The sequence below is a fragment of the Apostichopus japonicus genome, chromosome 2, assembly GCF_037975245.1.
Source record: "Apostichopus japonicus isolate 1M-3 chromosome 2, ASM3797524v1, whole genome shotgun sequence".
NCBI classification, from domain to species: Eukaryota; Metazoa; Echinodermata; class Holothuroidea; order Aspidochirotida; family Stichopodidae; genus Apostichopus; species Apostichopus japonicus.
Window position 1 is genome coordinate 30,444,907 of NC_092562.1, and position 26,828 is coordinate 30,471,734.

The following is a 26,828-nucleotide window of genomic DNA, read 5'->3' on the forward strand; positions in this document are numbered from 1 at the left end:
TCTTTATTTTCAACCTTTAACATCGAAACACAACTATTCTGTTCCGTAACAGCAATTAGTAAACCAAATCTAGTTCGACATTTTTTACGTCATGTTATTACTTAACTTTACAAATGTTTGACATTGTCCACCACAGCACCCCCTCCTTGTTTTCTTTACACCATATATATCCATTGACCTCAGTAATTCAATTATAATAACGACGACTGTAATAGACAATAGAAAACACGGAGAAAATTCCACAAGTCATTCTTGGTTAATATATTTCTTCAATACCCCCAATACAATATAACAACATAAAAGGAAACAAAATAAACGGAAAATACTTTCAATAGCCAGAAATTTTATGATATGGAACCTGCTCAATTAATTTAACTTTACTTTAGCATTAAAGGCATGACTACATCAAACTGGACTAGTCTAAAATGACAATGGTATCTGGCGGTAAAATTTATTTGGTATTTCAGATATAGTGGCTATGAGGTTTTTTCGATGGATACTGCCATTTCACATGTGTTACGACTCCAAAAGAATGTGACCTCCAGATGACTAGGTGTCTGTTATAAATCCAGATCTGTTATGAATGAATTGGATATTCTTGAAGTGTAATTGAAAATAGTAAAACATTTACATAGTGTGATATATGTAATTATAAATCGGCTATCTATATTGTTTAATGAAATCAACATCTTGTTTTGTTCTCTATTTTCTCTACAATTTATTATTTTATTGGCAGCAAAATCAAAGTTTGCAGAAAGCAGCTAGAAAAGTTCATTACACCAAAATTTATGAAAAACTGAAAGACTGGATGTGTAATATATCTATCATACAATTTATGTACTCAATGAAGTTTGAAGCCAACTTTCATAAAAGTGAAAAATAGATGCAAAAAAAAAAAAACTTTTGAGCTCCTTATCATATATGACTTCACGTATATATTGCTGGATGACTATTGAAATATGGATTGAGGTATAAGTAACAGATCAATCACATATATCTTATTACATTACTTCAGAAACTGGAGAATTGGTAATAGGCCTATACAAATGATCCCATTTACTGATCACACAAATAGGTCATAACTAGGTAACAAAGGATCCATTTTTTTACTGTAACTATTAGAGCATAAGAAATCACTCATCCCATTAAGTAATCACAGATACTGGGCAATAGATAGCAACTGAACTTATAACCTTAAATACTGCAATTACTGGCGCATAGATATAACAGTGTTGCATGTAGGTAACATACACTCTGGAATAGATAATAGTTAAGAGAATAAGTGTATGGCTTGATAAGTTACTATGTTAGCAATATTTTGCAATATGTTGCTATTAAATTAAAGATTGCACCAGTGTTTCTCAACAGAATGTTGTTTGTGAAGCTCTGCAAGGATTCACCTACCTGCATTAACATATTATCTACATGAATGAAACTTTTGAATCATCCAATATTTTACCATTTTCATTGTTTGATGATGAAAGAACTATCCAGTATGAATATGAAGACCTAGCAGAAGGGGCAAACATGCTCATCGATTAACTCTGTTCTGTTTATACATGGTTGTGTAGGACTAAGCTTTCCCTTATATACTGTGTCATTTCAACTAGAAATAAGAAGCTATACAAGTAAATATTGGTAGAATTACTAATGCTGAACTCCATATAGTAACATAAACAAGTTTCTGACAGTTACTATCCATGAAAATCTACATGGGACTTAGTTTAAGAAAGTTAACATATTGTCTGTTTATAAGTAATTTATGCTACAGTTAGGATTGCTCATTTATGGCCTTTTAAAAAAAAATGAATTGAAGTGAACAGGAGGCAAGACTTTAACCAGCAGATCTCGTCTATTACACAGAGTCAGGGTAATTGTAATAAGTATGATAATTTGAATAATTTAATTGGGTTAAATGTCATTATAATTATGATCATATTTTGTTTGAGTCAAAACTCTAGTGTCTATCAGCTGTCTATATGCCAATGGCAGGTGTACATTTCTACTTTGGTATAACTTCAGCTGCTGGACTAGAAAAGAATTTACAGGACATTTCAACATTCAATATGCATGGTTAAAACATACTGCATATTTCTGTTGTTCTTATAAACAGTTTGATTATAAATATTAATTGGGTTAAAAGTCATTATTATTATTATATTTTGTTTGAGTCAAAACTCTAGTGTCTATCAGCTGTCTATATACCAATGGCAGGTGTACATTTCTACTTTGGTATAACTTCAGCTGCTGGACTAGAAAAGAATATACAGGACATTTCAACATTCAATAATGAATGGCAACAACATACTGCATATTCCTGTTGTTTCTTATAAACAATTTCATCATAAATATTTTCAAACCTTAAAACTTGTATTTTTCCTGCAAGACCTGTAATTTTGCAAAATATGTAAAAGTCCTCAAAATATATTTTAACAATCAAACCAAAATCAACCACGATTACAACAGAATGAATAGCTTACTGTACATAGCACTATGTCTAGTTAATACATTGTTTACAATAAACCATTTAAGCACTGATAGCAGATATGTACGTTATAATTACCAGCAGGCCTTGACAAAAAGCATTTATATTAATCACAATTTGGAGAGCATGAATAAACATGTATATAATTGCAAAAACAAAACACTTTAGAACAATGACTGTTTCTCTAGACTACTGTAATATAGGACTACTAATTACTAATCACGAATTATGCTGGTTTATGATTGTTCTGTCATCCATGGTTTCCTTTTCATTATTATTACAACTTGGGAACATTCACAACACCATATTTATCATGATTTCTCATACAAACAACAAACAACTGTAACCATACCAGTGGTCAGCTCTGAGTGAATGGAGTGTATAGCTAGCTGTATTGAACTTGATTTGTTTTTGTAGCTTATATTTGCAATTCCTTGCAGTGGAACAATAATATTGCCTTGTGTATTCAACATTCCACAGTGAACCTAATAACAGAGGGGTTCCTGCAGCTGAATAAAATCTAAAATATTGCTTTAGATTTATTAAATGAACCATTTTACCATTTTACTACAATGCAAATTACAAACACATTACAATATCGAAATGGGCGCTAAATATCCTACAGAGCTAGTATGATTACATGCAGGTAAAATCTATAGCCTTAGAGTACAAATCTTTATTTATATTTCAGTGCCATTTTTTCTTTTAATTTAAATGTTTTTTTCCTTTATGGAATATATTATTACTTGACCAAATCTACATGAAAACATACAGTAAAAAGGATCAATCTTTTTTAGAAATTGTTTCTACATTGTTAGAAGTTAGCTTAGAAAGTTGTTTGTAGGATTAGACATTGTCTCTCCTTTATGATCTTGTATCTATTGATGGTAAAAGCAAACTATGTACTACTAATAAACCACAATTATTTAAAACCTGTTGTTCATGACTATGAACACATACGTATTTATCTTTTCAATGCATTACATTTCAGAAGGAATATCAGCTGCCCAGAACAAGCACATACAAATGTAGAATACAAGTAGGAATGGAAACTATGACAGAAAAATGGCCAAATATGGCAAGATAGATTCAAAAGGGGGAAAAGAAGGTAAATGCAGAGCAAAGTAGAATGAAATATAAAATGCTGTAACAATGATTCATACTGATATTGGATAAAAATAATTTATGAATCTGGTAAGAATACCCTGTACTTTCTTTTTATGGTGTTGGTGAACAGTTGGTACATGAAATGGAAACAATATGAGTTAAGAATTTGTTCTAACACCATATACTTCAAAGGGTATTAATTCCTTTACATGAAATTTTTAATCAATGCTAAGAGATATTTTGAGAGGAAAACAATTGTGACCTTAGAGCAACACAACATATACAAAACCTTTATCTTTCTCCAAAACTGTTGCACTCCAGTTTCTACTTTAAAGTGGGTGCATCAGCATTTGAATAGATTAATTTTCATCTTTTTTATTGTAAGAATAACAACTCTTATAGTGAACGTTGAAGCCGTAAACCAACCAAGGTAAAACAAAATAGACTGAATAGTAAAGAAAAGAAATAAACATATATATACACAAAAAGAGGAAAATAAAAATGCTGTATACAACAGAAGGAAATGTAAAAACAATGATAAAGAAAAGAGGGTTAACTTTGTTCACTATGCTAATGTTAGATTAGTATGCAACCAATTTTGACTGCATCAAACATCTTAGAATAATCTTTCATAAAGAACTAATCATAGACATAATTTAAACTCGTAATATGAAAACTGTACACCAGAATGCATCATTTCCAATTTTTAATTTGTTTAGGTAGGAGAGGTACACTGAAACCCCCCAACATGGGAGTTGGACTTCAAAAATCTCAGGGTAACACCCTGTTTTTTTTATTAAATCCTGGATCCAACCCGGCAAACAATTTTCATACTGGAAAGCATAATATCTTTAGGCATATGAGCCTGACTATATATTTACAACAAGTGAGTGAAGGGAATGAAAATTACTTGAGCAAAAAATATGATGGTAGCTATTGCAGCATTGGTTTTCTGGTTAACAAATGTCGACTAAATGATTGCATTTCCTAAATATATCCCACTTTGCATCTTATTTTTCAATGGTGGTAGTACCATTTTATATATGAATCTATGACGTTTTTGCTATTTCCTTACTAGTTAAGTTTAAATTATACATCTAATTAATTAAAATGAAACAGTTAACTGAAATTCTTTTATATTCACCGAAGGAAAAGTTGTATTTGCAGTCTGAATGATTTTGTTACATAACCCATTAGACTTGCTTTTTTATTCTTATCAATATTACCTCCAATTGTAAACAGAAAAAGGAAATCTACTTATGTGTGCTTGAAAGAAGCCTGGGGCAGAAAGTCTGGCAGTTATAATTACTGTATCGCACTTCACCAGTTTCCTCATCCAATATGCTTTTGTCATACGACATATACATGGCATACTTAACTAACTAAAAACTTCAGAAACATAGATATAGTTATAATAAAAATGAAAGATTCAAAGGAAAACAAGAACAATTAATTCTATCGTTTAACTTTACCATATAACAGCATCTACAATACTCAAAGCAGCAGATGTGAGTTTAAAATACACTCTCTACAAACTTGACTGAGAAAAAAAAAGACTTAGAAAGGCCTGAAACACTTCACTTCACAAATTGTGAGAAAGTTATTTAAATCATACTGAAGATAATACCTAAGACAAATAATAGCAATTAACGGAACAAATATTTTGAGTGTCTCAAATGTCTATAACTGCCTGGCAATTCTGGACTGTGAGTTGAAATTGTGTCAACACATAAGAACTTATATATGAAATCCATAAATACATAATGTACCAAGACATTGTAAGAATGACATAAAATCAACACTGAGAAAAATCATTACATCCTGTCTGTTTCTCTTCTGGTGTTTGCTAGATATATATATTATTACAACCACTCTAGGCAACCAATCCCTGCCAAGCTAGATTGCTCTGATCAAGATAACAAGTTTTAGTCTGTGCCACTTCCAGTCTCTAAGTGCATCAGCACTGCATCAAATATAGTCTGGTACTGCTCCTGTTAAAAGTAAAACATTGATAGAAAAATTAGTGAGACCCTTTATAACTCATGAAATGGTCATTAAACCAAGGAAGTTATAATTTCAATGGCATCCTATGAAAATATGAATAGTTCCCAATTGCCATACCGGTTGCAAACATATAATCATTTGTAATTACACAAGTTAACCACATAACACATTCTACCGTGAACAATTCGCTTCCTCTCTGATTTACACATGTTGTTAATACAATGTACACTGTTTAGGATGGATTCTCAGAGTACAGGGGTGCAATAAAATGACAATTGTTCTCACTGGTTATCTTCCATAACGGTATTGTAAAACATGCAAAAAGTAATTTATAATTCAGGAAAAAACCCTCCATGAACAGGTAGCAGTAGGACCTGGGGATACATGTGGCATCCGTAAGGCCATTTGATGACAAATATTGAAGTAGACAGATCATCTGGTACACACCTGGTTTTGGATCATGAGTGGCTGAGCTGAACGCATATTGCTTATGAGTTGGAATATATCAACCTCCTTGACTGCTTGTGCCTGATCCAAAGCTGCTACTAATCCACAAAAGACACCAGTCCTACCAACACCATCCCTGTAGGTAAATAGTACAATGGAGGGAGTGGGTGGGAATATAAATGTGAATATGATAGTGCATCAAGCATAAATTGATGAAAGGATGTTAAGGGCATCCTCAACAAGCATAACATATTCAAAGATATACTTCCATCACCTTCTGATATTTCCTCTATTAATAAAGCTATAAATTACTAGCCATTGATAATGATATGTTTTATACTCACCTCTGGCGATGTGAAGAGATCATGTAGACTACAATAAAATATGATCTACATGACATAAGGCTATAAAACTAATAAGTAGTCTGTAAATAACTCTACTCATAGGGGTATAAACTATGCCGTTTGAAAGTAATAATATATTTACATATATATACAAGGTAGATTATATCTTGCAAACATATGTAGCTAGCAGCTAGGCCTTGGTCATTATAACACAAAATGACATTTCATCATCACCAGACCATAGTCTAAATTTGGTTAAGTAAAATCTGACATGTAAAAGAGATCATATTATCACACAGAACTTACATGCAATGAGCCAGGACACGATTAACAGCTCTTTCCTTGCGCCACTGGCTGAGCTGATGAACGCAATTCAGCAAAAGCTCAGATGAGTTACTGACTGTCTCATTATTTGGCCAACCCAAACACTGTATCTGCATCACAGTGCGTAATTTCTTACAATATTTGGAGGAAAACAAAAGAATATCAGTGTGTTAAAGCTCATTAATGATACATGGTATAGAAAAGGTCTTTGAAGTTAATAATGGATGGACAGAAAGATATGAATAAAAGAAAAAGCAGACAAAGTATTAACATATGAATGAATGAAAAATAAATTCTTTCCAATTTCTCCAGTTGATTCCAAATATTTTATTATTTATAGATTTTTATGTTGGTTTTGCGAAGAACTAACCTGCAGAGCTGAGTTTGTAATCTCAATTTTGCGAACACAAATAGTACCACGATGTTCAATAGAGAGCGATTTGATGGTGAACGGACTGAAGGTGACAGAAGTAGACTCTGGCCAATATTGGTCACTCTATAATATTAAGAATTGTTATTAGTTTATAAGTTTCTTTTATACATTTACTTTCATAAAGCAATAACAGTAGTATTAAACACAAAATGGATAGAAATCACTTTATCAGAGTGCAACAGCGATAGTGCCGCAAAGGAGGAAAGAGCAAACGGTAATTTCTTAAATCTCTCACATAGTATAATGACAATAACGCACAGTTTCAATCTAGTGTAACAGTTTCAAAGGATCTGAACTTTATCTTTTACAGAATACTACGGTTTCTGTGTACAAAAACTGCTATACATACTGCATGAATTATTCCCTTCATCAATTGGATGCTAGCTCTAATGTGTGATGAGATGGAGAAACAAAGAATAAATTGGCTGATAAAATACACACAGATCTAAGATTTCAAGTAGCAGCTGTTTAACTGCTACAAACTGTTACAAAATACTATACATTTAGTGTAAATATTCATAGTAGATTATCTACAGGACTAGGTACAGTATATTAGCTAACAGTGAACAGAAATGGATGGCCCACCCCAGGAAAAAATTTTCCTCAAATTTACCGCGGTAACATACCACACTTTTACCCCGGTAAAACCAGGGTAAAAACGCGGTAAATTTGTTGTACATTACCGCGGTGTTTTGGCCCTATGGACGACGTAAATTACCACAAATTTACCACGGTTTTACCTCACTTTTACCCCAATTTTACAGCAATTTACCACGGTGTTACCATACTTTTACTGTGCTTTTACCCCAAATTTACCACATTTTTACCGTTCTTTTACCCCAATTTTACTGTATATTTACCCCGCTTTTTCCTTAGTTTTACCTCAATTTACCATATTTTACCACGCTTTTACCGTTCTTTTACCCCAATTTAACCCTATATTGACCACGCATTTACTACACTTATACCCTAAATTTACCACAGTTTTACCGTTCTTTTACCCCAATTTTACCGTAGATTTACCACGGTTTTACCTTAGTTTACCATGATTTTACACTAATTGTAGGACATGATTTTACACTAATTGTAGGACAGTTGTACCTCACATTGAGCATGATTTTGTCCTAATTCCAATCAGCATGTACACATATCACTTTGAATTTCACCCATCAGTGTACTGTATCATAATTTGGCTATATGCCTTTACCCTTATTGTAATGTTTGTATGCCTGACATGTAAGTCCAAAGTTGTAGCATGCAACAGTTTTTATTCATCAAATCCATGGAGGTTTCACACATAAGAAAGCTTTGTTGAATTTCAATTACCCTAGCTGGTATGATTCCTGACTCTCTTCTTTTGACTTAATTGGTAGTCCAGACTTTTGATCTCCTATTGTCCTCAAAGACTTGTTTTATATGAAGAGGGTACTCTGATTATAGGTAGAGGGTACTCTGATTATAGGTACATAGACTTGTCAAGTCATTTAATGGACCTGACAGAGAATACCCAAATCTGAGGACACTGATTGGTCAATTTTCGTGTTCTATAGTTTTGAGGCACAGAAGATATATGCATTATGTGTGCTAGTTCATATACAGTAGTTCTTTTTTTCATTTCAAAGGCTTTTAGGTTCTCCCTAATAGTGAAAAAAAGAATTAATTGTTGTCTCCTCTCAAATATATCAGGGATTCCATGAAGGAATTCTCTATGTATCTATCCTCTGCTTGTTTTTTTTAGGAAAAGAGATGCATACTATAACATATAAGAATAGCAGTTTGTCTCTCTTCTTTATTCAACTCATATCCACAGGTAATTTATATTGCCAACATTAAGATATGAGTAGAACAAAAGGTTTGTCATATCAGTATTGCAAAAATATGGGACAAAATCATGGATAAATTGCTCTAAATGTACCATCATGTTTCATAGTGTGACCCATATATGTTCTACTATGGTAAAATCATGGTAAATTTACCATAGTATAATTGCACCGTATAGTTTTACCCTATATTTACTGTGGTTAATCATGGCACAATTGTAGGAATTTCACCTATGTAGTTTATGTACCATATAACCTTACCCTACTTTTACTCCAGTAATATCATGGTAAAACTATGTTAATTTTACCATAGTAAATCTACCACACTTTTACCCTACTTTTACCGCGGTAATATAATGGTAAAACTGCGGTTAATTTACCGTAGTAAATGTACCACACTTTTACCCTACTTTTACCGTGGTAATACCATGGTAAAACTGTGGTAAATTTACCGTAGTAAATGTACCGCACTTTTACCGCGGTAATACCATGGTAAAACTGCGGTAAATCTACCGCGGCAAATGTACCGCACTTTTACCCTACTTATACCACGGTAATATCATGGTAAAACTGCGGTAAATTTACCGCGGTAAATGTACCACAGTTTTACCCTACTTATACTGCGGTAATACCATGGTAAAACCGGTAAATTTACCGCGGTAAACTTTTACCATACTTTTACCGCGGTAATACCACGGTAAAACTGCGGTAAATGTACCGCGGTTGATTTTACCACAATTTTACCCTATTTACCACACATTTACCATAGTTTACCGCAGTAAAATTAGGGTACATTTTTTGCTGGGACTGGATCAGGGTTGCCAGTTTTTCTGTAGCTCAATCATTCAAATGAAATGACCAACCAGGTGGCAAATGTCAACAACAAATTTAACCATTATAGTCAAGTGGGGTAAAAAAAAAACAATTTACCTAAAGTTTGCTCTAAAAATTGATGAGTTAGAGCTATTGTTTCGGTTCCAATGTTCAAGTGTGTGGAGTGGGATTTTCTTAAAGAGAATCTAACAAAAATAACTTTTTTGTAAATGGAAAGTCGTTTTTTGCGAAAAATGTTGTTTTTTTTTACCCCCAAAAATTTGCTTAATTCGGGGTTAAAAAAAAACAATGCCGGGGTAAAAAAAAACAATGCTAGAAAACAGCTATTTTCTTCATGAATGTATCTTAAAATCATGTTTGCATATAATTACATCTAAGTATGAGCTACTACCTTTACATGAAAAAGGAAAAAAATTGTGAAATTTTCTTAATTCGTAATTATGGATGGCTCGTGTCATATGTCATGCTCAGCCATATTCATACTGTACAGTGTGTATATGATGCTACACAAATGTGGTGTAATATAGTAGACACAGCCAATTTCAGTTACTTCTGCCCAATTATTTAACATTTTTGACACATGATAGACATGAAAACTATTTGCCTAACCTCTAAAATCAACATTATGGAAAAATTTATCCATTCGGGCAAAATAGGGAATACATTGGAGCCGGAAAGTACTTGTTTTTTTACCCCATTCGCATAATTTTTTGGGGGTAAAAAAAAACAAGGCCCCCCCATGAAGCGTGAATGAAGTTGGAGTAATTCTACCATGGGGGGAGTGTAATATCACTAACTGCTATGCTGTAACTGCTGGAATAATCTCCACATCATATAAGCTGGGTATGCAGGAGAAAGTTTCGGATATGTGGTACAAACTTCAAATTTTGCTATTTTAGCATTTGCTTGATTCGATGAAGCGGTGATTGGCAGCGAAGTGACATAGAATTCCAGAAATTATATAATAATAAACTAGACATATAGGACTATCACCCAAAATAAATTGGAACTTTGGCTAAATATTCCCCTTCTATAAAAAGGGGTTGTTTTTTTTTACCCCAACTACCCCCTTGTTTTTTTTTACCCCAACTACCCCCTTGTTTTTTTTTTACCCCAACTGACTATATTTTATTATATTTGAACACTGAATATGGCAAGGAATTGTGTGGGTCTGCAATGCTATGCAATTGGGATCTATTAGATGAGCTTTAGGAAGTGGTACATGGTCAAAAAACATTTCCAATGTGGCTGCCTGTGTGAAATCTTGAGTCAAACTGAACTATATGAAATTGGTGAAATCTTTGTTCTTTGGGGATATTTCAAATTTTCAGCAACTTTCTCTCAACTTGAAGGCCATTTAAATAAATACCAAATTTGTGTGTGGCGAGCCCTTTCATTTCCTCCAGTCATTGAAATTTGGAAAGTAACAATTTCTTCATGTTTGCATTTAAAATGCCAAACTGGCAGTGCTGTTCTGAATAAGGGTAAGGAATATCTATAGATAAATATCTCTCTATTTAGAGAAATAATGCAGCTTTGCAGAACAGAGACTTCTGTAGATTTGTTGTTTCTTATCTGTGGAAGACTTTGCACTTTGAATGGTTGAATAGTAAAATGAGAAACTTCTTTGCTCATCATAGCTGCACTGATCATTATCATCATGATTGTCGTTCTTCTTCTTCTTATTTTTATTTTAGAAAGTGGTCAGATGCTGACATACACTCTAGTACAGTACATCAGATAGGTACACATTGAGAAACATTGAGTGGCCAGTAGCAGGACTTTATGGATGTGACAGTTATACACCTAACCTTTAGTTCTCTGAACACTCACGGAAAAGAGGAAAAGAGATGGTTTGGTATACACCAATGTTCATCCATGATCATCACATAGGTAGGTTTCAAATGAGCTTTCATTAGCATTAAAGTAAACTAACCACTGGCCCTACAATGCCTAACTCCAAAAAAAAAAGATTCCACTTTTACCTTATCATGCAACTCATTGAGCATGATGATAACATTGCACTCATGGTCCCAAACAAGGTTCCAAAAGTCCAGAATAGTATTCTTCAGAGGCATCTGAGTAGCTACGAAAAAGTCCAACTTCTTGTAACCCTGGAGATTGAAAGATAACCTCCTTACGTTTTTATGTCAGAGTTAAGTGCTTTTATGCTGGCAAACTTAACAAGATGTCATATATGTACAGTAAATTAATGTAGATCTATAACTAGTGAAGTTACCGAGAAAGTGTACAGTAGGTATGCTACCCTAAAGTAGCTCAGTACAAAGGTATACAAATACAAATACTGATAACCACTACAGGAAAGGCAACTAGGTGATGGAATTTCAAAAATTTTGATAACATTACATTGTTGCCTGGATTTGTATACATTATGACTATTGATAACCACTGCAGGTAGGTAGGAATGTGAACGAATCCAAATAAAACTATTGAAGACCACTACTGGAAATGTAACTGTAATGTAATAACTGATGACCACAACAGGAAAGGAATTAAAGAAGGTGAAGGAACTCAAATACAACATGACCACTACAGGAAAGATGACTATGGGAAGGAATATCACAAATTTGATAAGATTACATTGTTGCCTGGAGATTTATACAATATGACTGTGACCACGGTAGGTAGGTAGGAATGTGAAAAAAATCCAAATATAACTATTGAAGACCACTACTGGAAAGGTATAAAACAAGAAGAAGGAAATCAAATACCACTACTGATGTCCACTACAGGAATGGTCACGAATTGAGGGAATTCAAATGCAGCTACTGATGACCACTACAGGAAAAATAGCAGGGTGAAGGAATTCAGATACAACTAATGATGACCACTACAAGAATGGTAGCAAGGTGAAGGATTCCAATGCAACTACTGATGTCCACTACTGGAAAGGTAACAAGGTGAAGGAGTTCAAATACAACTATTGATGTCCACTGCAGGAAAGGTAACAAGGTCAAAGCATTCAACAAGGTCAAAGCATTCACAGGAAAGGTACAAGGTGATGGAACTAAATACAAATACTGATGACCACTACAAGACAAATACTGATGACCACTACAAGACAGGTAACAAAGTGAAGGAGTTCAAATACAACTATTGATATCCACTGCAGGAAAGGTAACAAGGTGAAAGAACTGAAATGCAACTACTGATGAACACTACAGGAAAGGTAACAAGGTGAAAGAACTGAAATGCAACTACTGATGAACACTACAGGAAAGGTAACAAAGTGAAGGATTTCAAATACAACTATTGATGTCCACTGCAGGAAAGGTAACGAGGTGAAAGAACTGAAATGCAACTACTGATGAACACTACAGGAAAGGTAACAAAGTGAAGGATTTCAAATACAACTATTGATGTCCACTGCAGGAAAGGTAACGAGGTGAAAGAACTGAAATGCAACTATTGATGTCCACTGCAGGAAAGGTAACGAGGTGAAAGAACTGAAATGCAACTACTGATGAACACAACAGGAAAGGTAACAAGGTGAAAGAACTGAAATGCAACTGCTGATGAACACTACAGGAAAGGTAACAAAGTGAAGGATTTCAAATACAACTGCTGATGTCCACTGCAGGAAAGGTAACAAGGTGAAAGAGTTAAAATACAACTATTGCTGTACACTGCAGGAAAGGTAACAAGGTGAAAGAACTGAAATGCAACTACTGATGAACACAACAGGAAAGGTAACACAGTGAAGGATTTCAAATACAACTATCAATGAAATGATTTAAAAAAAATAGTTAGACAGTCCATTTGATCATATGAGGTCCACCATATACCGGTGCTGTGGCCGCGTGGAAAAAGCGGTGGAATTTGAAGCAATGAGGCTTAGCAATCAGAAGTTTCAGACTTGATACCTGCCAGGTCATAGTAAGGAATTCTTTTCATCCAAGAACAATCTAAGGTTTTCCCATCTGAAATGACTTTCTAAATTGAAAAGGATCCAAATTTGAATTAAAAATTTTGAATTGGAAGCCACCCGACTTGTAAGTTGTAATTCATCAGCCCTTGAGCCGTTCTCCCACATTTGTGGTGGTTTCAAATAAGCTTTGAAAAAATAATTGCTGATTATTTATATTATTATATCTTATGCACACAAATTACAATTCATGACATACTGCATCTGAAACCTTTGAGAATACAATAAGCCTGCTCAACGTGTTAATGATGAAACTTTTCTGTGGCATATGTCATTATTCCATGTTTATTTAATGAAATGTTTACTGCAAAACTTAAACCAATTAAGTGACCAGTTACAACCTAAAGTATTAACACTTACACTACCTGCACATCTACACAAAACTTGCAGTAAACAGTAGGCCTATAGTAGGTATAGAGATACCCACACAATCATTGCCTGCTGAACTTTAATGCACCATGGCAAACATTTGTCAAAGCTGCTACTAAACTATAACCTAAGCTAGCCAACTTATTTAATTCCATTCAATAAAATTGTATTCCTAGTGAAACTTTCCAATAACTTACTATATATTGTCAATGTACTTTTCAGAACCTTAATGCTTCTGTTTTCAAAGGGTAATGTTTTATATTGTACAAGCAACCAAAAACTGAAAAGGTTTTCTCACTCCATTACCAAAGAAAATGAAGATACTCACATCCATCAATGAAGCATTGATGTAACGACTGTTCCTCTCTCCAACAGGCGTCTTCAAAACTGGTGTGTGTGCTTCAACTTGTAACATATGAGAGATCATGAACAGGAATCAATAACTTTTGAATACTTTTAAGAAATTAAACTAAAAGCATCAAGATCTCATTAAGTAGTTTCAGAGTGTTGGACAGTCAGGTGGTGGGATTATAGCAATTTAATAAAATGTATCACTAATCATTGTGAAAAGAATTTTTTTTCAAATTTAATCAAATTTCTGGGGCATATATTATGGAATAAAATAAGGTAGCTTGATATATTTTCTAATCAGAATTGTAACGTCAGATTGAAGCAAATTAAATTCAATAACAGCTTAAAATACTATTTCATAGAGAATTATGAAGTAGACTGGATTGGATTTGCATATTTTAATTCTGTAGCTCAATATAGGAAACTATCCCCACGTGAGTAATGGAGCTACTTACGAGGGAACAACTTACCTTCTGGACAAATTACTTATGCATTTACTTGTACCATCGGCGCTCAATTCCCCCCAAAAAATAACACCAACTATACTGTAGCCTGCCAAGGTCAGCTGGTCTAGCCACTTCCATCTGGCCAGATCAAATGCCTTGGCCTAGCTGGTCTTTCAATACCACCCCAAAATCCCGGCATGTGGGGAGGATGGGCAGGATCCAGAGGGTAAGTTGTTCCCTCTTAAGTAGTCCCAGTAATCCAATGGGAATGACTTATGTTCTGGACAATTACTTCTGCAGCTTCCCACTGAAACCAGTGGCGGCAGCTGGGGAACTCACCTAAAACTAACTGGAGACTAAACGATGCCAAATCAACTGGAACCTTCTGAAAAACTGCAGTTAGCCCACAATGTAGTCATTGGCTCGCCCTGGGTTCTGGGTCTGAGCAGACGAATGAGACCACCCAGAGGGACCACGGAGAAAGGCTCAGGAAATACGTGCTTCCTGGTGCAGGACGTCTCGTAAATTAGAGGAGATGGAAGTGTTAGAGGACTTCCAGGCAGCTGCCTGTAAGATCTCATCCAGCCTTTATAGAGCGCCATGGACGTAGACATTACCCTCACATCATGCACGGGCAGGGCGACGGAGTCCCCAGCACCAACCTTGCGATAATCTTGGTGATCCAGTGTGAGATCAAGATCGTGAAGAGTATGGCTTGCACGAAATTACAATGATTGATGTACATGAATCCCACCAAGGCTGCATCCAGTACCACTTCAAAGCCGACTGGGCACCATACGTTATCCTCTGCAATGGAGGAGAATGTATCAATAGAAGCTGAGAAGAGAGGCACCGGTAAGAAGTGCAGAACCTGGGTCGTCGACAGGAAGGATGGGTCCGAGACCAGAGGCACCCTATTCGGTTCAAATATCATGTGTCCTGGCATCACCGACAACGCATGGAGGGCGCTCTGACGTCGAGTCGATGCTGCTGTGAGAAAAGCCTTCTTCATAGACAACTCAAATGGAGGACAAGAAGACATGGCTCAAAAGTGGGAGAAGCCAGGTGGTCAATGATGGGACCAGGGACATAAGCTCTGGCCGCTTAATGCCATGGCATGGACCAGGAGATCCAGCCCTGGCAACTCTTTGAGGATAACACAAATAGCGGTCGGATAACCCCTAGGGGTATTGACCTGCTTCCCCTCCTCAAACATAGCTATTAAAAAGTCTACCACATCCCCAATAGCTAGTATTCGGAGGAACCTGGCCATGGACACACCATTTTTGGTACACTCAGAGTCTCAAATTGTATGGGCAAAAAGTGGAATGTTGCCTGCAGTGGGATGCCAACAAAGTAGTATCCTCCGAAAGGAGGGCCTGACATCTTCCATGCAACCACTGGCCCTCTCTCCATAATATGCAGAGTGGGCGGAGCTTGAGTCTGCTTGCAGGCTTAGAGCGCTTCCACAGTCAGCAGTGGTTGCTACCATTCTTTTGTTTGGATCACAACAGGCTTTGATGATTTAGGCTTTTGGTTATCGAATGAGTAGTAGCGGCACGTTGAACCAGCCTTAAAAAGAATCCCACCAATCTGAATAGTACTTTAATGTACCATATGGGTGGAACCATTCAGAATGGAATAGGCTAGGCAAAGATGGATCAATGTCATAGTTACATGAGAAATCTTGGCCTAGCCTAGGCTTCAGAATCCTACATCCTTGCAACTACCGTTACCTCTATGCATTGAACCCCATGCCACAGGTTTATAAAAAAAAAAAAAATTCCACACTTTTCATTTTAAATTAATATATTGCAAATTAGTAACAAAAATTACCAATACAGAGAACACCATCACTATTGTTTTGCTTAAGCAGACAGAGTCGACCATGAGATTAAACTAGGTACAGCTTACCTTGCAAGTACTCATTGACTTTTTTTCGGGTTAAAATGTTACTTTTGCAGTACAAATGAATACTGATAGCATATAATAGGCTACCGTATATAGCTGTGCACAAAACATGATAAAGCCAGAATCTTGTTTTCGGAATGATCTCAGTCCCGTGCAGTGTTATGAACTCAGTCCATCTTTCTTGTTTTTATAAAGCGTGTGACTGGTTATAAATACTATGGGCTAACTGTACAGTACTGAATATGTGAGTTATAGGACCCCCCGTCCATGCCTGTTGTATGCTTCGTTTGTTATCAAGCTTTATGGGGTTCGTTCTATTAGCAAGCTGCCAGAGAGACACAAAAAAAAGCACTGCTCTCTAGAACAGTTTTGATAGAATAAACTATTCTTTACAAATACAGTTACTATCAAAATAATCATACTGTAAACTGTTGATGAAGTTATTTGAAGCCTAAACTTAAGTTTTCATTCAAGTTGAATACACCCCCCCCCCCTCCTGATTTTGCTCGACCAGTGATATTATATTTGTATAAAGAAAATCATTTCCAGGCCTTTGTGGGAGAAGTGAAATCGGCAATAATGCCTGATTATTTCAAAGATTTAAAAAACATTTACAAAACTAACTCACTCAAGAATAAAAAGTATGGTGTAATGGTAGATAAAACCAGAATGAAAAAATAGTGTACAGCCTGGAGTGTACAGCCTGGTTAACGCCGGCGTCTCCCAGTCATGAGATCCCGGTTCGAATCCCCGCCGACAGCAATGTGTGTCGTCTGGCAAGGGTGTTGTTCAATAACAACTTCCCGACATGGACGTTAAATGGATGTGTGCCAAGAGATTGGCTTCGGTCAGCTTGCGAGTCTACAAGCCTCCATGGCTTCTTTCGCGAGTTCCTGCTTGCGGGAAGATCACATATACATACATACATACAAAAATGCATTGTGGTTTTGATGATGTAACATTCAGCTATTTTCTGCATGCATCAATAAATTCACAATGACACAAGCTGTCCTGAAATGACCATTGACCACAACAACAAGCTTGTTGTACTTAATGTGATAGATACATCTACATACTAAATATGACATCAGTCCTACTTGAAATATTGTGTCAAAAATGGTTTCACAATCTGACCGATGGTGAATTCAAACAACTATTGACCTCCACCCACAACATTAAGGCTTCGTGTACTCAATGTGGTACAAAAACATACCAAATATGCGATCTGTCCAAGCTTCCCTTAAACCAAATATTGAAGTGTTTTAAAAGGATTGTCTGGTGGCCCAAAGAAGTAGAGTAGAAGTAGAAAATCGTCAAAGACTCTGAAGAGTCCGTGGGCGCTGTCTCAAAGCGATGCGAGATGACCGGCGAAGTGGAGCTGGTTGGTGACCACGTATCCGCAGATGAATCCCAGAAAGAGCCTGCTGTTTTGCTTCCTCCATGGTGAGACCGGTTGAGGCTCTGATGTTATCACACCAGGTCATCCGAGGCCCCCCACGACTACTCACTGTGCCCAGAACGGCACCTGACAAGAGGTCCCACTGGAGACCCTGTTGACGGGCGATGTGGCTGAACCAGTCCATTTTTCTCTGCACAATAGTGTCATAGGTGAATAGCCATCTACCGTCTATCATTCGCATAAGTGACTCGTTGGTAACTTGGTCGCTCCAATTGACACCTAGCAGCCATCTCCAGACGGTACGACCAAAAGCATCCAGTTTGGCTGCATCCGAATTCTTAATCGACCATGTAGTAGAGCCATAGGTCAACCTAGACATTACTAGGGCTCTGATGACCAGAAGCTTAGTCGCAACGGAAAGGTTTGGGTTTCGGAGGTACTTGCACTCGCGGAGTGTAGTCTTGGCTATGCCGATCCGCTTGCTGATTTCTGGAGTGTCATCAGTGTTGTGGGTGATGGTGGAGCCGAGGTACATGAATGAGTTAACGTTGGGGATAATGGAGGCCTCTAGGTGGATGGTATCGGTAAAGTTCGGGTCCGTCTTGATGATAAGGTGAGTTGTTTTTCCTGGGTGTATCACAAGCTGATAGGGCTTGGAAACGTTCGCTAAGATGTTGAGAGCCGTTTCTGCTTCCGCAGCGGATAGCGCAAACAGGACAAGATCATCGGCGTATCTCAGTTCCTTCACTGTGCGGTCTTCTATGGTAGCACCAGGCAAACCAGCGGTCCTTGCATGCCATTCCCTCATAAGGCATTCAGTGTAGAGAGAGAAGAGGATTGGAGAAAGTGGGCAGCCCTGTCTACAACCGACAGGCGTGTTGAAAGCATCTGTTGTCTCATTTTTCCATTGTAAGACGCCGCCAGCATCGTGATAAATTCTCTCTGTGAGTCTAATGACATCTCTGTCCACCCCCATCTGTTCCAGCTTCTCCATTAGGAGGGCATGATTCACACTGTCAAAAGCTTTCTTGTAATCCACGAAAATGAGATGGAGTGGGGTGTGGGCTCTGTAGTAGGCAGAAGTGATAGTCTTAAGAGATAGCATCTGTGGTTGACTTCCTGGAGCGGAAGCCGAACTGCACCTCACTTACATCGTCGAGATTAGTCTGAAGACGTGACTGCATGATATTGAGCACCACTTTGCTGGCATGACTTATGAGAGCCAATGTGCGATAGTTTTCACAAACCTCTCTGTTGTTCTTCTTATGGAGGGCAATGTAAGTGGAAGATGTCATCGATGAAGGCCAGATGCCTGTAGACCAGATACACTGCACAGCCTTGTGCATGGTGCTGAGAATGGTGGTATCAGTTGCAGCAGTCTTGATGCAATCAGCCAGAACGTCGTCTGGGCCAGCAGCTTTGTTGTTCTTGGGGACCTTGATGGCTTTCTCAACCTCTGCCAGTGTTGGGAGAACATCATCAGGAACATATGAGGTTGCATATTGTATACCACCACACTGCAGTTCTGACTGGAAAAGGATGGTTGCGTATTTGTGCCAACCACTGACCTATTCGGTAACACTCTCCAGGGGGCTGCCGTTTGCATCCTTAATGTTCACATTTGGAGCATTGGTCTTGCCAGTCAGCAGTTTCGTTGTTCTGAATAGCGTGGCTGTGTCATTGTTATGGTAGGCAGCCTCAATGGTGGAAACTTGTTCCAGGACCCACGTTACCATGTCTTTCTCGCACTTGTGCTTCACCAGATTTCGGAGAAGTTTCTGCTCAGTGGTGTTCCTGGCAGCATTCTTTCCTCTGATCAGCTCGATGGTATCAGGCCGAAGATATGGTTTGTTAACACAAGCTCTCTGAGTACCACATGTGTCAGTTGCTCGATCATGGATGATGGCAGCTATGCTGTCTAGAGGTGGGTCGACAGTGTTAGCTATAGCTTCTTTCACACTGTTGCAGAATTTTTGAGCTACTGCTGCGTCGGTCAGCCTGTGGATGTTTACAGAATGTCTACGTCTGGGATGAGCAGGTGAAGAGAACTTCAGTTTGATGTTGCACAGTACCAGTCTGTGGTCAGTCTCAAACTTGCAGCTAAAAGACCTGCAGTGAGTGAGGTGTTTGCGTTTAGTCCTATCCCAAAGAAGTTACCTTAAAAAATGATAAATAATTTTCCAAACATGTTGTCAAAGTATGAGAAAGCTAATGTTGCGTTTTACAGAGAAAAGATTTTTTAATCGTTAAGGATGGACACTTCCAATATGATTTGAACAGTACAGAACGTGACGTCAACTATGCTTATGCATGATTGCGACATAACCCACGCTCCGTACAGTACCTAGACAGTAATCACAACAAAAACCACATTTGAATACAGATTAATATCTTCCTTAATTTTCAGTGAAATTTCTTATATATTAGATATATTTTCCAAAACTCCTTTATCCGCCACATATGTAGTAGATCGGTGGTTTCGTGGTCTTTTGGTAACACAAGATATGTTTTAACAGCAAACTTTTTGTTGTTTATACATCGCACTATCCAGCTCCAACGTGAGGAATGTTCGCATGTAGGCTACAGTAATCACAACAAAAACCGCGTTTGTATACAGATAAATTTCTTCCTTCTTTTTCGGTGAAATTTCTTATAATTAGATATGCTTTCAAAAACTCTTTAATCTGCCATATATGTAGTAGATCGGTGGTTTCGTTGTCTTTGTGAAACACAAGAAAAGTTTTAACAGCAGACTCTTCGTTGTTTATACATCTCGCTATCCAACTCCAGCGCGAAGAATGTTCGCATGTGTAGGCTACACTAAAGTTTAGAATAGGACAGCTCTGCGAAGCCTAAGCTACTACATTCTGCTCTGACATCGATTTCGCCAAGTTTCATCTTTCGGTGTTCCGAATGCTTTTCAAGTTTCTTTTTACTGTAAGTTTGATCCATGATTTTATTTCAGCGATTTCGAAGAACATTTTATGAACTGTGGTTTGAGTGTGAGAGTATATTTTGTGCAAGGCTATACGTATACCAACTGGGCATGGTACAGTAGGATAAACACTCGCGATATGCACGTTATTTAGGCACGTTATTTTTCCTGTGAGAGTGTATTGCTGCGGAAATGGGAGTGCTAAATTCAAGTCGCCTATTTTGCCTTTTTGCCAGCACTACGTCAATCACAATATTGAAGCATTCCAACAAACGGTACTTTTGATGAGAAACTGGTGAATTTGAAAACCAGATTTCTACAAGAAGAAAACGTCGAATTGGGACAATTTTTACATGGTTAGAAAGAGAAAATTAATAACTACAAGGACAATGTATCAAAATCTTTCACCAGACAATTCCTTTAAGGCAGATGAATTGAGCAAACAACAAAAGTTAAATACAGCCGTAAATCTTAGATGAAACATAAGGGGAATCCTAAGGCTCCCCAAGGCTTCCGTAGTGACTAAGACCACCAGGGCAGAGCACTGGAGTGAAACAACCTAGGGTCACATGATCCAGAGCCCCAGCACTGGCATAGTGCCAAGCAGCCTAAGGCCTATGCACAGCAAAGTACATATGAAACCGGAGCCTACATACAGCAAGTACAGTATAACGAAAAAAAAAAAAAAACACAGACCGAAGGGTTTGAAGAGGGGCCTAGAGGGGAAACAAGCCAAATCCAAGTCCTGAAAAAAGCCGGAATGGAACGGTAAATGTTCCACAGAGGGAGGGAGGCCCCTGAGGAGCTCACCTATCCGAAGGCAGGGGTCAAACAACAGCCACACCTGAGGCAAGACCGACAAACTTCCACACAAAACAATATGGAGGGAACTCCCCGAAGCACACTACGCTATGGTCGAACATGAGGAAGGAGAAACCTTTCCCGACATACCGGGGACAGAAAGAGGGGTCCCAAAGGGACTAACAAGGAGCGAACTCACCAAATTGGGAGAAACAGGGCTTCAAAGTGAGCTGAGCGAGTGCTGATCTCACGCACAAAAAACCTTCGATGTTCACTTGCTCTTAACAGTGCAAGTAACAGGGAAAGAATGACCAGGCCAGTGCACCTGATCAGGTCAGACAGAGCTGGCTAGACCAGCTGCCCTTGGTAGGTTACGGTATACGTATATAGTTGGTGTTAGTTCTTTTCGTGAGTTGAGGGCCGAATGTGCAAGAAAATGCATAAGTAATTTGTCCAGAAGGTATGGAGTATCCGATGCAAGTTTGAGTAATATCTAAAATGATTTCATGTAAATACCATTTACCTGGAAGAAATGTTGAACATTGATTTTGTGTTTTGTTTTCCATGTTCTTTGCTGCATACATGTCAGATGAACTGGTTGTAACAGAGATTTCTTCCAATTTCTATTACAATGAAAAAAACGAAAGGAGTGCATGTTTCTTATTATTATTTTTAACATATGGTGCAAATTATTTCTCTCATGACATGCTTAAGTTAGTGTTTAGAAATATCACTATAGAGCAAAAATGGCACAAAGCAAAGATTTAACTTGAAAGTATCAAAGGGTAAATCAAGCAGCAAATAAAATCTGTTGTTCAAACTGACCATTTTTTAATTTATTAAATGGATTTTTTCTTTGGAACATTAAACTATAAAATACCTTGAATTGCTCTGTTAAATATGTTTCGCCCGTCTCATCGTTAGTCCTTTTAAGGCTAGCAAGTGCCATTCCGAATGCCTTAACTGTCATGGTGGTCCTTCCAATGCAAAAGTTCTTCACCAAAGTATCAAATATAAATTGGTATTGCTCCTGTAATATAACAAATAGAAAGAGAAATAAAAGGGGAATTACCATGGAGGTTTAAATCGAGTATTCTACAACTCAAAACTGAAGCAGTAATTCACACACTAATTAACATACCAGTAATTTATTCTGTGGGAAAACGTAAGTGAAATTTTTGAACCACTGGGAATGTTTAAAGCATCACAGTTTATTCACAAGACAACCAATGTACTAGTGGTCCTTAGTATTCCATTTATGAAGGAGATGAGGGCAACTCACAATGTAAATAACTGTTCAAAAAGTACAGTATTAAGCAATTCATATGATATTTTGAATGTAAAATAATTGTGTTTTCATTTTCATTTCATCAACTGGTGCTAGGCCATGTTAATGTTTCACTGTTTGAGAATTATACCTGGTGTTTTACATACAGTATATCCAGGATTCTGACCAATCAGAGTTTTTTTGGTTTGTTGCATCCTTGCAGGAGCTATAACATACTTTACCCACAAGAGTAGAGTTTGCTCTTGCTTCCTTTGGGGTCTAAGTGCTACTGTACCACAAGTTCAAGTAACACAATACAGTATAATGCTTACACTACTATGAAAACCCACTCGCTATCTGTTGAGAAAATGTTTTTCTCCTTTTTGCAGTGGATGGTCTCACCCTCATTGCATCAATCAGAACATTTAAACAACAAATCTATTTTGAGATTTCAATGATTTGGCTATTAAATTAGATGTTAATACTTCATTTTCATTTATGTAGACCAGGAGAGCTGACATGGTGTCTATAGACCTATTCTGTCCCATTAGGCTATTCTTGTTACAGATCTGACTAATATGTTTTGGCTGAGATATTAATACAATAGACACATTTTTAACTGAGCTACATCAAGACATCCATATAAATATTTGTTATCATTTGTATACTAGTATTTCCATAGGTTTCCTTCTTTAAACAGCTCTAGTATAGCATCAAGTGAAACTTATTTTGTAGTTATTTAACAACTGTAACATGTTCACAGAAGACATGAATATCATTGTTAATTTATAAATTTTGTATCCTATCATTGTATATATAAGGTAATACTGGCAAGACATGACTACCTTGACTTGTACAGACTGTCTCCTGCGCTGTCGCATTTCTGTCACAAACTTGTAGACATTAACCTTTCCTTTAGCCTGTGCCATATCTAACATGGCGTCAAGGGTGATGTAGGTTCCTGTTCGTCCAACTCCAGCACTAAATATGCAGAGAAAATAAATCATTCAAAAGCAGAATAATTGATCAAACTACAGAAACAGATAACATTATAATGATGGGAATCAAAACTTGCTCCCCAGTACCCATTGCTATGACAGGTCGGTTCCTGGGTACTCACAAGGCCTTTACTAAGTACATGCGTAAGCCTAAAGTTTCTATGTATAGGCTATGCAGTCCTCACTCATGTACATAGTATAAGACTGTAAGAACACAGCTCGTTTAACCTGAGAACTGATTACTGAGAACTGCATGGCTACCAAGTCATATATTTATATTTACAGCTTACATGTTATGTACATGACGATATTTTTTAGTGATCAATGAAAAAGTGTTGTAACTTGCAAGTGTGCATCTTTATATGGCATTCAAGTCTTACAGTGCAATGCCCCATTGAATTAATTATTCGTGAAACTGTGGTTTGTGTTATTGAAGAGTTCCTTACAGCATTTGTTGGACTATATTTGTAGTGATTTGCTATAATTAAGCTATGGAAGATAATTTATAGCATATTTTGCATACGAAGGATTCCTACAAGAATGTTACAGCACTCATAGGGCGCTGCAGTATCTGGGCTAGGCTTATCCTATTCTTTCATTGTGGTGCATTACGGCTAGTGCTCCAGGTCTTTGCTAATTATAAATTAGTTGGAAGGCTGTGGAGACTGTCTATGAACCCTTATATTTATATGGTGATGTCTGTTGTGCATGTCATCATGGGTGAATCACATTTTGCTTGATGGTTCGAAGTTTTGAACAGTTCTGCTAAACTTTTCTGGGGACCATTCCACTGAATTTGACGGGGGGGAAGTATACAAGATGCCTGAAAATTATGGTAATATGCAACTGAAATACAAACTGATATAAAGATACTATCAATACTTCCCAAAGGCTATAAATGCAATGTACAATGGTAATGCAAGGATATCGTGGTCCAGTAACCTTAATTCTGTTTCTTTATTTTTACCTGCAATGGACGATGGTATTAGGGACTTTTTTCTGACTAGTATTATTCCTCACAATTTCCAGGAAAGCCAGAATTGGATCTAAGAATTCTGGAATTTTCATATCGCCCCAATCAGTGAAGTGAAAATGCTTAACTGTCCGGGATTCTCCTCCATGTTTCTAGGCAGGAAACAATTCAATCAAAATATTAGTTATATTGAGCTCTGAAATATAATATTAGGAATTACTAAACATGTAAAGAAATCTCAAGAAAAGGCTGAGTCAATATCAACAATACGGATATCTCCATATGCTAGCAGTGTCATTGTGTGAAAATGCTAAAAAGTTAATTTTCTACTCTGCTTGGCTGCAGTGATGATGGAACACACACATATCTGTTTTTTGACCCAACATTTAACTTTTGCCTGTTTTGCACTGATCTTTAAACTTTATATTTGCTAGTTTTGTATAAATTTCTGTTAAACCTTTGCACACACACACACACGCACGTACACTAATAAGCAACATACAGTTAGAGACCCATTTTAGGAACTCATATGACCATAAACTGCAGATAGCTAAATATCAGGAAGCATATAAAAAATGAACTTACCAGAGCAATGGTAAACATTCTGTAATCATACTGGAAATGTTCCTCCAGTTTTTCACATTTGACGAGTAAATCCCCGTAAATTGATTCCTGGTCAGGCCAATACTTCAAACATACTTTCTGAGACGATTAAGAAGATGGGATTGAACATTTTAGTGGAAAGGAATAATTGCTGTGAGTGGTGCAGATTCATCCATGAGAGCCTTTCTTCAACAAAAATATGATACACTTAAAGGCTACAGAGTGTGACCACAACACCTCTTCCCCACCACACTCCCTATCCCATGCAATGCACTTAGGGGTAAACATTGATCCTGATCTTAGACTTAACAATCATACTTCAAGGTTGATGGTTTATACAGGTTACCACGTTTACCTCACTAAAACCTGTTCTAATCTACAATGGACATTCAGCCCACCCACCTATTGACATAATTAGTAATAACTATGACCTTTGTGTCAGCATGGTAGTAAATCTATTGTTCAAATAGATTATACTTGCCTGCAGGAAAATGTGGCGGACCTACATTTTCATAGCTATCACATTAACCATGGACACATTAACTATAACAAGATGCAGGCATACAGATTTATAGGTTACATATAACATGGACATATATGAACCTTTTACAAGATGCAGGTAGATAGAGCTATATGTCACACTAAAGATGGATATGTTAACTGTTACAAGATGCTGATATACAGACATATAGGTTACATATAACATGGACATACATGAACCTTTTACAAGATGAAGGTAGATAGAGCTAACTGTCACACTAAAGATGGATATGTTAACTGTTACAAGATGCTGGTATACAGACATATAGGTTACATATAACATGAACATACATGAACCTTTTACAAGATGAAGGTAGATAGAGCTAACTGTCACACTAAAGATGGATATGTTAACTGTTACAAGATGCTGGTATACAGACTTATAGGTTACATATAACATGGACATATATGAACCTTTTACAAGATGCAGGTAGATAGAGCTATATGTCACACTAAAGATGGATATGTTAACTGTTACAAGATGCTGATAT

At 36.9% G+C, this 26,828-nt stretch overlaps 1 protein-coding gene across 5 annotated transcripts in view; it reads right to left on the reverse strand.

Annotated features, from left to right (window-relative positions):
• Positions 1 to 246: 246 nt before the first annotated feature.
• LOC139956014 (uncharacterized) overlaps positions 247 to 26,828 on the reverse strand; it is a 183,547-nt gene continuing 156,965 nt past the window's right edge. For 4 of the 5 annotated variants that reach the window (XM_071955178.1, XM_071955177.1, XM_071955180.1 and 1 more), the window contains exons 34-44: positions 25,780 to 25,896; positions 25,189 to 25,346; positions 24,069 to 24,204; positions 22,837 to 22,986; positions 22,480 to 22,579; positions 14,442 to 14,518; positions 11,784 to 11,912; positions 7,082 to 7,207; positions 6,694 to 6,842; positions 6,044 to 6,179; positions 247 to 5,583 (exon numbers count right to left, since the gene is read on the reverse strand). In XM_071955178.1, coding sequence (XP_071811279.1) covers positions 5,518 to 5,583; positions 6,044 to 6,179; positions 6,694 to 6,842; positions 7,082 to 7,207; positions 11,784 to 11,912; positions 14,442 to 14,518; positions 22,480 to 22,579; positions 22,837 to 22,986; positions 24,069 to 24,204; positions 25,189 to 25,346; positions 25,780 to 25,896 — 1,344 coding nt within the window. In that variant the 3' untranslated portion in view covers positions 247 to 5,517. Of the gene's footprint in view, positions 5,584 to 6,043; positions 6,180 to 6,693; positions 6,843 to 7,081; positions 7,208 to 11,783; positions 11,913 to 13,682; positions 13,753 to 14,441; positions 14,519 to 22,479; positions 22,580 to 22,836; positions 22,987 to 24,068; positions 24,205 to 25,188; positions 25,347 to 25,779; positions 25,897 to 26,828 lie in introns of those variants that run through there. The other variant, XM_071955182.1, reaches the window with a different exon arrangement.